This window comes from Nymphaea colorata, chromosome 11 (assembly GCF_008831285.2).
Source record: "Nymphaea colorata isolate Beijing-Zhang1983 chromosome 11, ASM883128v2, whole genome shotgun sequence".
NCBI classification, from domain to species: domain Eukaryota; kingdom Viridiplantae; phylum Streptophyta; class Magnoliopsida; order Nymphaeales; family Nymphaeaceae; genus Nymphaea; species Nymphaea colorata.
In genome coordinates, this window is record NC_045148.1 from 3,712,731 (window position 1) to 3,729,005 (window position 16,275).

At 38.5% G+C, this 16,275-nt stretch overlaps 1 protein-coding gene across 2 annotated transcripts; it reads right to left on the reverse strand.

Moving 5' to 3' along the window:
- Window positions 1-896: 896 nt before the first annotated feature.
- On the reverse strand, window positions 897-15,904 carry LOC116264655 (uncharacterized). Of its 2 annotated transcripts, none has more exons than XM_031644990.2 (7): window positions 15,772-15,904; window positions 8,859-8,982; window positions 3,871-8,388; window positions 3,490-3,732; window positions 2,562-2,720; window positions 1,835-1,969; window positions 897-1,460 (listed from the first exon to the last, which is right to left on the reverse strand). In XM_031644990.2, exons 2-7 carry the CDS (start codon window positions 8,949-8,951, stop codon window positions 1,281-1,283), a joined length of 5,328 nt encoding a protein of 1,775 aa, XP_031500850.1. In that variant the 5' UTR covers window positions 8,952-8,982; window positions 15,772-15,904; the 3' UTR covers window positions 897-1,280. The 2 variants fall into 2 exon arrangements, with proteins under 2 accessions (XP_031500850.1, XP_031500851.1); XM_031644991.1 differs by lacking the exon at window positions 15,772-15,904 and adding an exon at window positions 9,479-10,248.
- Window positions 15,905-16,275: the final 371 nt, after the last annotated feature.

A 16,275-nucleotide genomic window follows, 5' to 3' on the forward strand; every position in this document is an offset into this window, starting at 1 on the left:
AAACCTGATTTAAAGCATTAACTTCCAAGCCTGCCGCCCCCATGAAATTCTTTCATCACAAAGACTGCTCATTAGCAGCTGAACACAGAACTATATTTATCATCTGCAAAAATGGTTTTGGACGGTGTAAGTTCATTGCCCACAATTCTGGGAATAACTAATCTACCATGCACTGCTTTCCATTTCAACCTCATTCAAAGAATCTCCATGTGTATTATGAAAATATAGGGGGAGATAGGATCTCCTTACTAATCCCTCATTGGATATTGGAAAACTCTCTTTCTCTCCCATTAATAATTAATGCTAGAGAAGGGGTCTTTTATTCACAGCATCATTCTCTCAACCCATTCTTTTGTTCAGCTTCTCCATGGCGACTCTAATGAAATTTCACTCGAGTCTTTCATATGTCTTTCTCAAGTCAAGCTTCATTAAAAGTTGCTTCCCGCAATGCAGCCTAGAATGGCGTACGATCTCCTGCAAACTTTTGAGGAATCCAAATCGGAAGGTACATCCTCAAGGCCAAATTGATAAATGAACGTACTATTAGTATTAATGAGGCAGTCTGGCAGGAGGTTGATTTAATTCAAGGGCCGATTCAAAGCGGTTAAAGATCAGCTTACTTATATTTGAATTGACTGAGTCGTACTCTGGTTTAACCGATTCACTGATTTTTTCTTTGTCCATGGGCCTGTGAATTCAAAAGCCAATTTTTACATCAATTCGATGGTTAATGATAGAGGGCAGTTTCTTTACACCCGTAGAAGTTACTGGTAAAGGGACGGCTGAAGCTGCAAATCCATCTTCGAAGTTGCTGCTTGTGTGGTTCCTTTCCTTATCAAACACGCGCACAACTAGTTCATTATAGAATTAATCTCCAACTCGAAGTTCACAGTAAATAACAAACAAACTTGGATTTACCATTTTTCATATAAAAACATGCCACCAGAAAATTCACTCAACGTTCACACAAGTTCTACACCACAACTACAGACTTGAATGTAGGAACTTTATAAAAAAAATTAGCTCCTGCCCATCGACATCCCTCACGTCCTACGCATCTACTCTTACTAACAGATAAAGCTTATTCAATGAAAGTATCCATCACAATAAATGGTACAAAATTTGACCGACTATACGCAACCTTCAGAACTCGCTGCACATGTAAAGGTAGGGACCATTGGAAAAACAAATCCCTACCTGACACTCAACCATTACTATGCTCCAACTATAATCAACGAAATAAAAACGCATTTTTTTACAATGTATTCAGAATTCTTCGCTTAGTTTCCCCTTCCAAGAAGCAGACCGATGGTTAGTGATATCAGTGCTACTGCCACGACAAGTTTAAAGCCCATCAATGGAGAACCTTGGACAGTCTGAGTGGCAGCCGCTTCAGATTTCTTTTTGTTCTTCCTTTTCGACGGAGATGCTCCTATACCCAAATCCGCTATGCCCCTCGACTGTAGAATAATGTGGAAAATAACTTCAGTACTTGAGAGCACGAGAACTGATTATGCAAAATTGCAAATGTTAATGCAGCAACAGTAGCCCTCTCTCTCTCTCTCTCTCTCTCTCTCTCGCTCTCTCTCTCTCTCCATTTTCAATGTAAATGCAGCATGAAGCTTTTATCTATTGAAAAAAATGGGTTCTGAAAGGGACAGATAATGCTGATGAAAGTGCACGAACAGAAAATACTCATGTAGTCTATGCATTCTTCCGATAGAACTGCCACCGATGAATCAAATTCTTATCATAGGGATAAAAAAATATGCCCTAGCACAAGCAAAATCCTGAGAGAGAACAACGCAAGAAGCAAATGTTTGAGTGTACTTGCCTGAATTTCAGGGTTTAACCTTGCTGATTGCAGTTCAATCTCGAGGTCCTCTATCTTCTTTTCCAACTCAGCTATCTGATTTGTTTTGATTTTTGAACTTTCCAGTTCTGCATTGATGAGGCTAATCTTTTCTTCCTGAACCGAGAAATGAAGAATATGATTCAATGCAACTTGCATAGAAATTAAGAAACTTTTGTGTTTGTGCGTGTTGTGCAAGCCCCTATGTCATATGGGCTCAGGTACGGCTGCTGACACGGGTTCTAATGTGGACTGGTTTGAGGCATTTAAAAAAAAAAAAACTTAGGTGTAGGGACACGGCCGGGCATATATAATAAGATTTTTAAGCAAATAACTACACAAATTTATTTTTTATATTCATAAAATATTTGTTACCAAATAAGAAATACTAAAAATATAAAAAAATACTAAAATGTATCAAAAGTATAAAAAATTAAGTCTGCCGTGTCCGGTGCCCACACTTGTGTTGAGTCGCATCAACATGGAACTTCTCCCTTCTAGAAGTGCCCTTGTTACATAGGTAAGCACATATTTGTGCATTTGTAGCCTTTAGTCAGGGAATAAGCTTGGGAGATACTTTTTCAGTTACTTTGGTAATTCATCTTCTAAACTTCAGATTTGACCGCATTCATTTCTGGTTATCGGTGTGAAAGAAGAAACAATTAGTTCTCAATGCTAATTCCAGACAAACAGATGAGAGGAAAACTACCTTCATTTTCAACATTGAATTGGATTGCTCAAGTTGCTGCTTGTGTTCCTCAATTTGCCTTTGCAGAATAGATGTTTGATGATCCTTGGCTTCAAGTTCTGCAAGTGTAACTTTCAGACTGGATTCCTTATCAGTGTCTTTCCTTGCCTCCTTCTCCTTCTGCAAAATGACAAAGTTTAAGGTTGCCACCTTTGACTCTGATGCAAGCATCTATGTGATGGACAAATTAATATAGGCGTTCGTTTGTGCTCCACATAGAAACCGATTTTGGCAGAAATTAAGAAGCCATGTTGCAAAGGACAGTAGAAAGAAACACAGGGACGGTATATTCCAATGACAGGCGCCTAAGATAAAAAGGAAAGAACATAACTTCAGAAGTGCGATGACATTGGATGTGGCAAAATATTTTGCCTTTTCCTCTCCTGCGAGCAGGCAGAATCTGACAGACGTCTCGCCCAATAGTAAACAAAAATCATGAACTAATTGCATATGCAAAAAACTAGATACTGATTGCAACTGAGAGGGAAATTCTCCTACTTGGCTAGAAACATGTCTAAAGTTGATCTGGATGAGGTTGGTAACCAGAGTAAGATTCTCAGGCACACTGAGACGGTTTAAAATAAATTTTCTCATTAGCATCAATTTAGAAGTTTACATCTGTTGAGCAAGTGAAGTTGGGCTGCTTGATAAGAACCATTGTTGTAAAAAAACGAAATTGAATTAAATTGGTCAGGCTGCTGCTTAAGTGAATCAGCAAATTCAACTGTCAAGACTATGTGCTCCGTATGTACAGACAATTGAGTTCAACTGTTGCGGTACGGTACATTGAAATCAGCAAGGGTAGCCCTTAATAATGTAGTGTTAAAACTCGACAACACTTTGCACACAAGACCATTTTGCATGGTCATAAAGCCAAATGTAAACGTACCTGTTCCTTAAGTTGAGCTTCGGACGATGCTAACTCTTGCTCTAACAGACCTATACGTGAAAGTAAAGTGGACCTGTCAGCAACTTCAGCTCTGAGAATCTCAATCTCTAGAAGGAAACCATCTTCTCTTGCCTTCCCTTCCTTTAGTTTATCTTCCAATTCAGACCTTGATATTTGAAATTCCTTCCTTGATTTATCATATGTTTCACTCAATGAATGACTCTCGGTCATGATGGAAGATATCTGTAACACAATTTAAATGTATTAGAAATAGCATCAGCAAATGCAATTTTCAAATGGCAAAAATATGTATAGAATTTTCTTTCTTGGCTATCTACAAATATGTAAAAAAGAAAGAAGTGGCCTTAGGAAGAAGTAAACCTGAGACTGGAGTTTGTGTCCTTCAGCTCTATGCTGCTCTGTCAGATCATTAATAGTTTTCTCGCAAGCATTTAACTGTTCAACAACTGTGTCTTTCTCTGCTTGAACCGTGTTTAGCACAACCTGTAACTCTGAGATTTTAGTCTGATATGCAGCTATTTGCTCATTGAGGTCCAGGTTCGCTTCAGCTAACGCTTCATTCTCTGCTTCAAGTCTACTAGAGCGGTTTTGAAGCTCTTCTAGTGTACCTTCCAAGTGTGCCAAACTAGATCTCACTTGTTCCATCTCAACCTTCTGAGACTCAATCACCCTTTCTGCATTTTCTGCATTCTCTTTATGTGTCTTTAACTGAGTTTCAAGAGACTGCATATTCTCATTCATTTCCTTCGCCTCAAGGTCTTGCAGTGTACACCTCTCAATTGCTTCATGAAGTTTTTGTTCAATATCCATAATATGCAACTCAGAATCAGAATAGAGTTGCAGAGCTCTTGCATGCTTATCAGTTAACTCATCTATGTTATTCTTATGGAACTTCACTTCTTCTATTGTTGCTTCCTTTTCAGTTTGTAGGGCTTGGAGCACAGTTTCCAGCTGAGAAACCTTTTCATGGTAAACCTTCAGTTCGTCCTTGAGTTTCAAGTTAGTTTCAACCAGAATTTCATTTTCAGATGAGGATGCACTGACTTGGCTTTCACTTTCCAAGACCTTGCTTTTCAATTCACCACAATAGTTTTCCAGGGAAATCATTTTTTTCAATTGTTCTTCTAATTGAGCCTGCAGAGCTTGGTTGCATGAAGATGCTTCCACTGCCTGTTCTTGGCGTGCTGCTGCTTCCTTTTCAAGAGCATCGACTTTATCTAGTAATTCTTTGGCTGCAGAATCTCTCTGTACAAATTTTTCTACTTCATTTTGCAGTTTCATATTGGTTTCCTCATAAAGCAATTCCAGTTCTTGGCACTTTTCAGAAGATTCTTGCATTAACAACCTCTGCTGATCTAGCTGCTCCTCAGAAAGCTTAAGCTTCACTGCAGTTTCTGCCTCTTTCTGTGTGGCGATTTCAAGATCACTCTCAACAGTAATCAATTTCTCTTGGGTCATCTTCATCTCCTGCTGTAGAAGCTCCAGAAGTGACTCTACATGTGAAAGTTTGGCACCATAAGCATCTGATGCATCTTCAAAAGCTTTTTTCTCCTCTGTAAGCAAATGGATGCTCTTCTTCAGAGATTCCACTGTTTCATTTGCATCTCCCAGTGCAGCCTGCAGGGAAGAAGCATTTGCCAAAGATGCTTCCAATTCCAAAGACAGTTCAGACAGTTTGGCATCGTATTGTCTACATTCTGCCTTTGCAGAAGCCAATTGCTCTTCAAATTCTTGTTGCTTTTGCTCTGAAGTTTTCAGCAGTATCTCTAGTTCACCCACCTTTCGTTCGGTATCCTGTGCTTGGGAATTTGATACCTGGATCAAATCTTCAAGTTCAAGGCTTCTATGGTGAATTTGGTCGGCTCTGCCTTCATGTTCCATGCATTTCTCTGTAACAACTTTCAGCTCCTGCTCGAGCTCCAAATTTCTTGAAGATAAAATATCTAACTCATTCTCCAACTGCTTGATCTTAGCCTCAGAAGTATTCTGATCTGCAATGAAGAGGTCCAAACTTTTCTTCATCTCCATCTCCTTTTCATTTGCATCATGCAATGCAACCTCCAAATTTGATATTTTTAACAGGGAAGTTTCCAGGTCTCCTAAAAGTTTGGAAATCTTGGCAGCGTAAGTCTCACATTCTAATTTTGCAGCCTCTGTTTTGGATTCTGATGTTTCAATTAGTCCTTCAAGCTCAAGACACCTTTGGTGATGCATAGTGGCAAGACCCTCATGTTCTGCACATTTCTCTGCAAGAACTTTTAGCCCCTGTTCAAGCTCCAATGTCTTCAAAGATGATTGATCCAAATCCAACATCAACTGCTTGACTTTGTCTTCAAAACTTTTTCTCTCTGCCATGACCAATGCTAATTGTTCCTTAAATTCAGTATCCTTTGCATTTGCATCAGACAACAAGAGCTCGATGCTCGATGCTTTCCCTAGAGACTCTTCCAAATCATCAGAAAGTTTGGAAACTTTGCAAGAATAACTTTCACATTCTTCTTCAGCATCTAGCAATTTTTTTTCTGTGGATCTTAAATGCTCCTCTAACTCATGCTGTTTCTCTTCTGAACTCTTCAGCAACATTTCTAGTTCAACGACCTTTCTTTCTGCATTTTCTGCTTTTGACTGTGAGATCTGCACCAAGTCCTCAAGCTCGAGGCTCCTCTGGTGAGTGCTACTGGCATGACCCTCATGTTCCACACATTTATGTAGAGCAACTTTGAGGTTATCCTCCAATTCTCTGTTTTTCATATAGGACTTCTCTAAATCTGACTCAAGATTGTTAATCTTATCTGCAAAACTTTCTCGTTCTTCTCTAGTTTCTCTTAGACTTTCTGTCAATTCTAGCTCTTTTTCTTTTGCATTTTGCAGTGAAAGCTCCAAGCTCGATAATTTCGCACATGCAGCTTCCAGTTCTGCAGAAATTTCTGCGCATTTGCTAGAGTAGTGCTTAGATTCAGCTTCTACTTCTATATATTTCCCTTCTGTAGACCTTAAATATTCCTCAAGCTCGTGCCGTTTCTGTTCTGAGCTCTCCACTAGTAGTTGAAGCTCTGTTACCCTCTTTCCTGCATCCTCTGCTTTAGAATGTGAGACCTGAATCATATCTTCAAGCTCCAGACTTCTCTGATGCACAGAAGTGGCTCGACCCTCGTGCTCCATACATCTCTCGGTTACAATTTTCAACTCATTCTCTAGATCACATCGTCTTCCAGAAGATTCTTCCAGAGCGGATTCCAAGTAGGATTTCCTGTCTTTATGTTCCACAATTTCTGTTTCCAAGAGCTTGCGTTCTTCTTCGACCTTTTTTAGCATTTCAGACAACTCATATATTTTCTCTTGTAACTCTTTTACAAACTTTTCAGTGTCATTTCTATCTGTTGCTGCAGAATTTAGCTGTTCTTCAAGCTCAGAGTTCTTCTGTGTTAGAAGCACCAACTCTGATTCAGCTTTTTGAAGCTTTGATTCTTCTTCTTGAAGCATATTTTGATATTCAAGATTCAATCTTACAGCATCTGCAGTTCTGGATTCAGATTCATCATGAAGGCCTTGAAGCGACTTCAACTTCTCTTCCAACTCATTGTTATATGAGAGTACTCTCTCCAAATGCGAGTCTGATTCAGCACATTTTTCTATTGATTGGTTCAGTCGGTTTTCAAGATCAGCGATTAATTCCTGCATGTGACACAGCTTGCTATCCAGTGCAGATACTGTAGCTTCTTTATCTGCTTTCAATTTGGTCATGGTAGCCAGCTCTTCTTGTACCATAGAAGTCTGTGCCTCCTGATTCCTCAGTTCAGTTTCCAGTATGAGTATTTTTTCCTTTTCCTCCGTTAGCTTTGAATCCAAGCCCCCTAACTCAGTGATTTTAATCAGAAGATCTTCCTTGCTTGCGGCAAGTAATTTCTCCAACGCTAAGAAATCATGTTTCAGTATCTCTTCTGATTGCTTGGCTAAATTTAGTTGCTCCTCCGCCTCTTTGATAACTCTTTCACCGAAGGCAACTTTTTGCTCTATATCCGTTGTATATACTTTTGAAAGCCTAAGCTCGTCTTGAACTGCAGACAGCTCTGCTAGTGTATTCTTCAGTGTGTCCTCTGCTTTCTGATTATCAGCAATTCTTCCATACAAGTTACTTATTTCCTCCTGAAGAAAGCTGATCTGATGTTCCATCTCCTTTGCATTCACATTTGCTAATTCTAACAGATTTTGGAACTCTGAGGCCTTCTTTGCCTCCGTTGCCAAAGTTGTTACCTCTTCTTCCAGCTCATGGACCTTCTTCCTTGAACTTTCAAGCTGAGAATGCAATATATTTGCCTCTTCTCTTGAATCAGCTAATTCTTTTTGAAATGAATCTTGTGATTTAAGGGCTGTCTCCAGGGCTTCAAACTGAGAATGATTCAATTTCTCAAACTGTTTAATCTGTAATTCAGCAGATTCAAGTTGTTCATTCAAATGCTTTTGCTTCAGCTCAAGGTCAACAGCAACGTGAGTCTTTTCCTCCAATATTTCCTTGATTCTTGCATATTCTCTTTGGACTTCGGACTTTTCAATCTCTGAGGTTTCGATCCTTGCGCTCATCCTTTCTAAGTCTTGTTCAAGTGTCTTCACTTTTTCCTGCAGTTCTAGAAAATGGTGATGTCCCAAGTTCTTATCTGCAACATAATCGGTTGCTTCTTTTCCAGAATGAATATGAATATTTTCCTTCGTATCAATTGATTCCCTTTCTACCTTGATAAACTCCCCATCAAAAGCTACCTCTTCTTCTTCTGCATCTTTGCGAGCTTCAACACTTCTTTCGGCATTAAAGGCCTCATCACCTTCATGCGTCATTTTTGTGGGTTTACTGTTTTCCAAAAAGTGCGGAACTCTTTCTTCCTGTTAAAAGAAGGTAAAAATAATTAAGACAAGAAAAACGCGTAATAAAATGTGTTAGCTCTCCTAGTAAAAAAAAAAAAGGTAAATTCTGTGGCATAAATAAGGCCTCCTATCACAAGGGTCTAGTGTAACAGCGATGATGAGGATAAAACTTGTGTGTAATTGTAGGGAAAAAAAAAAGGAAGGATTGCAAAATAAATTTCAATGACGCTTATAGCCTACAACTCTCAATTGGACGGCTATTGGTATATGTTTCCCACGGGACTGATATTTCCAACCGAACTAATGAAAAACCTAAAACAATCCTCGAAAATAGCTGACTTCCTGCTTACTCTGCCAGTTTCTTATGAGACGCATTAGGACTACTCATTTGCTATTTCAGGTAACAGGCCAACTGTCTTTGTAAGTATTTTTTTTACATTTTAGGATTTGACTTGCATGCATCAGGAGCTTCGAACATTAATGGTTACCTGTGATGGAGTCAACGAAACATCTATGACCTTTCCATCATTCACATCTTTTAATTGTACATCCACGGAACTTGCCTGTGTTTCCACATCCATGACTTGCCTGCTGGTGCGCTTTCTTCCCCTTCTGTTAACAGTACAGAAATAATGTGTCAAAAGACTCCTCGTTCAGGTTCCTTAAAAGTGAAAAATGTGCTCGTATTATACATAAGGGTTATCCACACGTTAAGCATTAAAAAAAAAAAAAAAAAAATCTTGAAATTCACAATGTCACTAAACGTCAATTTTGTAAGCCTCCACCTGCTAACTTCCAAAGCATTCACCCACACGCACTGCCCTAACCCTAACCCAGTTAGAGCCACCTTCACAAGAGGAAAATCCCTATTTCATCGGTAACCCTAATGACCGATATGAAACTAGGAAACCAAATATTCCTACTCCTACATGATTCTAGAATCGTGGAGCTATCCAATATCATTAAACTGCTTTTTGTTCAATATCCATAATATGCGACTCTGAATCAGAATATAGTTGCACAGCTCTTGCATGCTTATCAGTTATATCATTAAACTGCTTTTTTGTTCAATATCCTGACCCACTATCTGATGTCATTATGTTTGCACCTCCTAAGAGGAATGGAACGATCTGACGCCAGTCCCTTTTGTATCTGTTTCTTCTCGCTAGAACCCAACTCCTCTTATCTTGTGGTAGCAACTCCATGTCGGCAACTCCATGGTTTGCTTTCTCCATTCCTGTTGAATTCTGCACATCCTCTTCCTCAACTCCTTCTCCACGCCTGCAGTATTGTTGGTCACGATCCTTGCCGCATTCTTCTTTCCGCCAATTCTGCTCACGTTCTTCTAATTGCCTCAATATCTGGTCGATCAATTGCTGTCTGGTCTCCAGTTGGGGCTTGTGCTTACGAGGTTCCCAGCTTGGTCCTGGAAACTGCAATCGACTTCCTTCTCCTCCCGGTTCGATGCCTAACCACCAATGTCCATTATTCAGTCTCTCCAATTCATCCTCTAACTCCCGCTGAGATGGCTCTGCTCTTGGCCAAATCGGTCAAGATCGAACTCCCTCCGGGCGACATAGCTCTCGATAGCCTTCTTTGCCCAAGTAGAGAAAGAACTGCCATCGTAGCCACAACGCGAAACTTGTGAACTTTCTGGTGTACTCTTCATAGTCTTTAGGCTCATCATGTCTCCAAGAATCAGGGCTTGGCACACCATAAGCCTCTGCTCCTAATTGCACGAGTATGTAGCCTTCAGGAATGTCGTCCGATGGTTGAAGGGGTCCATGGATGATCTCCACCATGCGCCTTCCGCTCTCACCTGATACCATTGTTAGCCTCCACTGCTAACTTACCCACACGCACTGCCCTAACCCAGCTTGAGCAAGGAAAATCCTATTTTATCGGTAACCCTAATGACCCCCACAATTCCATAGTGATTTTTTGGATCAGTTTAATAGACCAGATACAAACCCGATTTCAGATCCAAACCCTATATACGGGCAGCGTTTCACCTAATCTCCTTTTTAGATGGGCCCTTCTTTTCCTTTTCACTCTCATTTTTTTCTTTCTCCTCTTTCGTTTTTTTCTTCTCCTTACAACTATGCTTTTTACCCTATAGTTGGTGGATCCTCGGCAAAATCGACTTGAAAAACCGTTTCTATTGACTCAAGTCATTTAAGAGACAAATGGAGTTCCAGTTGAGATATGAACTCAGTCAAGTAAATAAGTTGACTTTGAGCTAGGCAATTTGAGGCAGACTAAATAAAATAAAAGAAACAACCATCCGGCTATGGGAACCGATTGATATATATATATGTGTGTGTAGAGAGGGGGGTGTGCGCGGGGGGGCGGCGTTGTTGTGGTAGTGAGCTGTGTAAACTATTTAATGGTATCACCTATGTCAACCAATTTTTAATATTTAAATGAGTGACAGGTGTGACTAAGATGTCCCCAAAACAAAACACTATACATATATATGAGCTTGTGTGTGTATTAATTTTCATTTCCTGAAAATTTAAAAAATTAAAAAGACATAAGAATAACAGTAAAAATATATATATGAAGTTCGGAGTGTGCTACTAATTTTCTTAAAACAAATACCAATTAACATGGAGAATAATTTTAAAATATTGTAAGAAGCAAAAAAAGCAATGAAATGTTTAAACGGTATAAGTCCTTTTTCAAAGGAAAATGAAAATTTATCACAATATTATTGTGATGATGCTGTTGGATTTATTTCTTTGTGATATATTTTTTATATTATCAAAAAATATTGAGAATATCACTATATTTGTGACAATGACATACATACGTGTTTATAGAGAAATGTGTTTTGGAAAACTTAATAAAATGACCATGTGAGAATACAATAAAAGCAAAGATGAACTACCATATACAATCTCTTAACAAGGCATATTTTCCGGACGAAGCTAAATGCCTTAACTTCTATCAAATCAGGTAATAATAAAGCCAGGGAAATTATTGTAACCATACAAAAAGGAAAAATCTCTAGCAGATGAATGGCAACAATAATATAATTGAGATATTTTCTTGTACAACTAACAAGTTTTTGACTTCATGTTTATAGTACTTTAACTAATTTGAATACTCAAGAAACTGTAGTTGCACATTTTTAAGAAAATAATGCGGCAAGCACGGAGAGCGCATAGGGGACACGGTGGAAAGACAATAGGAAGCAAATGAAAAATGTGAAAAGGAACACAGAAAAGCAAAGTAAAAGATTGTTCCTCGAGTTTCCAAAGCAAGCTTCCACGCACTTCTGGTTCGTCTCCGCGTGCATCCACAAAACACGTCTCAAGAAGTGTATCAATTTTTTCAAAGACCATCATGCAGCAGAGAACTGCAATCTCAGGACTAAACGATTACTGAAGGGGAAATTATTATGATTATGGTGATCGCGTCTTTAAAAGATATTTTGTCTTTCTAGACTTCTCCTCTAGCAATTGCAAAGGGCTAACGATAAAATTCGATGGCCAACCGAGAGAAAAGTTAAAAGTTCCTGTAATGTAAGTTTTTGACATAAATTTCCCGTCATATCTCGTGCAAGATGCATGAAATAAAGTAAAAAATGAGACAACAGGAAACTTTTTCAGCGCCCCTTTTTGGTTATATGCCTAAGGTGCAAGTAGAAGAAAAAATAAAATGGGAGAAATTCTGTCTTGCAGTCCTCGAAAATGATCTTAAACGTCTCACATGGCAAAAAATTACTTTAGATGATATTATGGTAATTATCATGATACAAATGCAATCAAAACAGCCTTTTGGACAAGAACAAACAGTGCATGCAACAAACGTTCTGGTAAAAAAATCGACGAGTGTATCACAAAACATGTTAGGGGAAGAGCGAACCCCATTTTGTAAATTAATATTAACGAGAATGGTGTTCTATAATTATTTTGGTCATAAAGTTCATGTGATATTTCAACTGTCCTGTTCTAAAGCTCCTTCGTACGCATATTTGGTTATATTTCTTTATTTGTTTCTAAAATGTATGATTTACATAAGAACTAAGAGTGCTGGAAACGTCTAGGAGCTTTCCAATGACTTTTTAATATTACAGCTAGGTACTTGTGTTGGAAGCTGACTGCAAAGAATGCTCTAACATATAGGTTAGGGATGTCAATCAGATTCAAATAAGATGTACTCTTAACTGTATCTATTTTTGTAGATATTCACATACTCAAACTTGAATACGAATGAAAAAAAGTTATATTTGAATCTGAATCTAAAATCCAGTTTTATAATCCAAATCTGATCTGAATCCGAATTTTAAATCGAATCCAACTGATTTTAAAAAATATAAGAGTATTGGATATAAAATACATTTAAAACTAAATCCTATGCAAATTATATCGAATATTTATATACATTTGAATCTAAATCTGAATCCAATCAAATGTCATTTCTTAAATCTGAATCCGATCCGATTTTTCATTTTGATATTAATTTTTTTTATATGTGGATTAATAAAATATCTAATTAAATCTTGACAATCCTAATATAATATCGTATCGGTCCCTCAACTATACAATACAGGCATGATGAGTATCGCATCGTTGCCAAGGGGGACAAGGAACTTGGCTGGCTGTTGCTTGCAAGTTACAAATAAAACAAATAAATCAAACTAGAAGCTATCGTATTATAAAGCTGAATTCTTTTCCAGTTGGGGACAACACAGTTGCATAAAGAAAAGGAATCGCCATCATTTGCCATCCACAAAGAACCGCAAGTTCCCCCACACGAGAACTATTTTGCCTTCAGATAATTATGTGCTGGAAGCTTTCCAACCAGAAGTGGGTCCATTCTTTTCCCACCTACTGAGCTGGTGCGCACTAGCCAGCGAAAAAAACAAATACGAACAACTCGTCTATGGTTAATTCTGTTCACTGTTTTTCCTTTCTCTGCCTTCACGTGTTTCATTCCCAACAACTAAAAGTGTTAGTTAGTTTTATTTTCTATATCCAAAATAATGGAATTTTAGAATCAAAATATTTATTTTTAAAAAAATTAAAATTATTAAACAAACAATGTATTTCGTTTTTGGAATTAGAAAAATGAAACCTAGAATTTTGATTTCATTCCAGTTTAAAAGAAATTATGATTCCTAAATTTTTATTTTTGAATCAAACTTCCAAACCATCAAATGCCGCCTCAATTTCCCGTTCAATCAAAAACTTGACATGTGTTACCAAAATTTTTGCATGGAAAATCCGGTACTCCGCCCCGCCCCTAGGTACTTAAAAGAACATATTTAAAAGAAAGTCAATAAATGCACCTTCCTGTGTTTGTAAATTGGAAATGAATTATATATGTGCTGTTCAAATTAAAGGCAGTTGGCACCGCATACGTTGTGTTTCTTCATGTAAACAATGTTCATCTAAAAAGAAGCAGAGCAACTTGACGGAACAACCTGCGTTTTTTGTGGTGATACAAAATTCTAACTTTTACAAATCTTATGCCATATAAAAGAATAGTCACTTGAATTGCATATGCTTCATGGAAGGCTAAGTATTGTGGAAAGACATTTACTAAATTTTCGAACGGTGACTTTCGAACTATCTAGAAAACTATGGCCACTCAATTTTCGAATGGTTTTTCTGTATGTCATGAAAGTAAACAAAGTTGGATCGGGAATAATTTTACAAAGCCGAGATGCAAAAGATGCTTCTGATTTGGTGAAGGGACATGTTTAAAATTGGAAATGACGTGGTACCATTAAAGCAGAATAATTTGTATGCCTAAAAAAAAGCAAAGGGTGACGCGTTTCAAATTTCAAATGCCACAAAACACAATTTTAATTTCAAACTTGACTTGTATCATCTAAATCTCGATCAAGCAATTAGTAAACTAACTTATTCGAAATAACAATATAAAGGGCACACTCAGTAACAGCAATCAACTGATCAAACATCTGATTAATCAACTTCAAAAATGTCGCTGTTCTTTTTCTCGAAGCGGTTTACATTTATATGCAGATTTTTTTGAAACGGGGAATGGTGCTCTTCCTTTTTTTTCTTTTAATCGAAGTGGTTTATAAAAGTATGTAAACTTCTTTGTAGAAATAAGGACTTCGCAGGTAAATTTCTACAGACTTGGAGACCAGAATTAGAAACATGGTCTCCCCACATGGGTCGTGGATCCCTATGCTAGTCCAATAAAAGAAAGTAGGTGCAGTTTAGTCATTTGGCAAAAATAAGATTCCTCTCCTGCCGCGGGAAAGGAAAGACAAAAAGGTGTTCCGATTGTTTGCAATTTGCATGATGATGCTCCCAAGAAAAAACACGACCGCTCAATTACAACATGCTCCCGCCTTTTATCGCATGTGACCAAAGTACCCCTCTTATTTTGCCAGGAAAGCAATCGCAAAAGTAAATACGATCGATTTTCCGGAATCTGAAAGAATGATTCTTCCAGGCTTGCAGAAAGAAGCTCGTGCTCGGGACGAGAGGTCGCCAGAAAACTTGCGAGCACCGGAACCAAAAATGGCAGAAATAGATATATTTGTAACCTTCTTTGTGGTCGTTTTTGAGCACCAAAATGTTTTGGAGGACGATGAACTGTATTTGCTTATCAATGACAAAAACTTTTCAGAATGAGAACATGGGAAAGGAAGACAAAACCAAAATCGTGAACTTTGGAGTAAAATATTACCGTCGAAATGGAAATATTATATTTTAATTTAAGAACAACAGCGAATCCTGCTCTTCTGATAGCAATAAGGGCTTCTGCGAATTCTTGAGAAATGAAAAATAAAAATAATAGATTCAACTTCTCAAACTGGAGATCCATTCCTATTTATAGACAGGCAAGCGCAGGAAGAAAGAGGGCAGAACGACGAATCAGAGCTTCCGCCAATCTCCTCTTCGCTCTTGTTTTTATGTTTTCCATTTTATTCGTTCCACCTCTAAATCCTATTTTACTTTGTGGAGGTTGAAGTATTTACCTAAAACCTGACCATACTATGATAAAGAAAAGGGAAAATTTTCATCGATCTAAGGAGTGGCGGCGATTCCATAGCAATAGCAGAAAGGAAAGACTGGAAGACGCAAAGAAAGTGTAATACGATGTCTGTCCAGTAAAAACAGTCAATAGAGATCAACCGATTCATCAATCTGCTTTGCGAAATAACAAACAGAGCACAACGATCATCATACTTTTCAGTTTAGAAATGAAAAAGAAAAATGATAGCTGAGAAGAACGATGGACTGCCGATTCATCTAAACAGAAAAAAGACATTCAAGCGATCAACTTCTGCGATTCACGAAAAACAGAGAATTTTTGAAGGTCGGCTTCTTCCTTTCGACTCAAACAGTGAAAATCAGATCGGAAAGACTTCTGAGCGAGAGGGAGAGGGAGGTAAAGAGGAGAGACGGCTATTACCTCGGATGAAGATCTGAGAGGGCAAACGAATCCTTTCAAATAGAAACTCTCCTCCTCTTTCAGGTCCAGCTGGGGATGTGCGCCGTGTGCAGAAGACAGAGAAACAGAGAGAGACAATGAGGAGAGAGAGAGAGAATGGGGGAGAAAGGGAAGGGAGTCCAAAACTTTGTATTGCACTAGGAAAGTGGGGCCCGCCCAGCTTTCGTCACAGAAGCGAGAGGGCGGGGTCCACCGGAGGGGCGGGGAGGAGTAGGCGCATGACAGCCAAATTCGACCGCCCAAACCGACCGTCAACTTTTCTAGGTACCGCCGGACCATCGCCCGGGTCCAATTCCACCTCGGCACGGGCCCACCTCCAAGCAGCCCGACCCCACCTTCCCTTCCAACGGACCCCTAAGGCTGCCCTGGCTCACTCCGAACCGATCTACCGTATCTTTTATTAAATAAAAAAAAACATAAAATAATATTTTATATTGAAAATAGTAATATTATGGAGTATTTTTT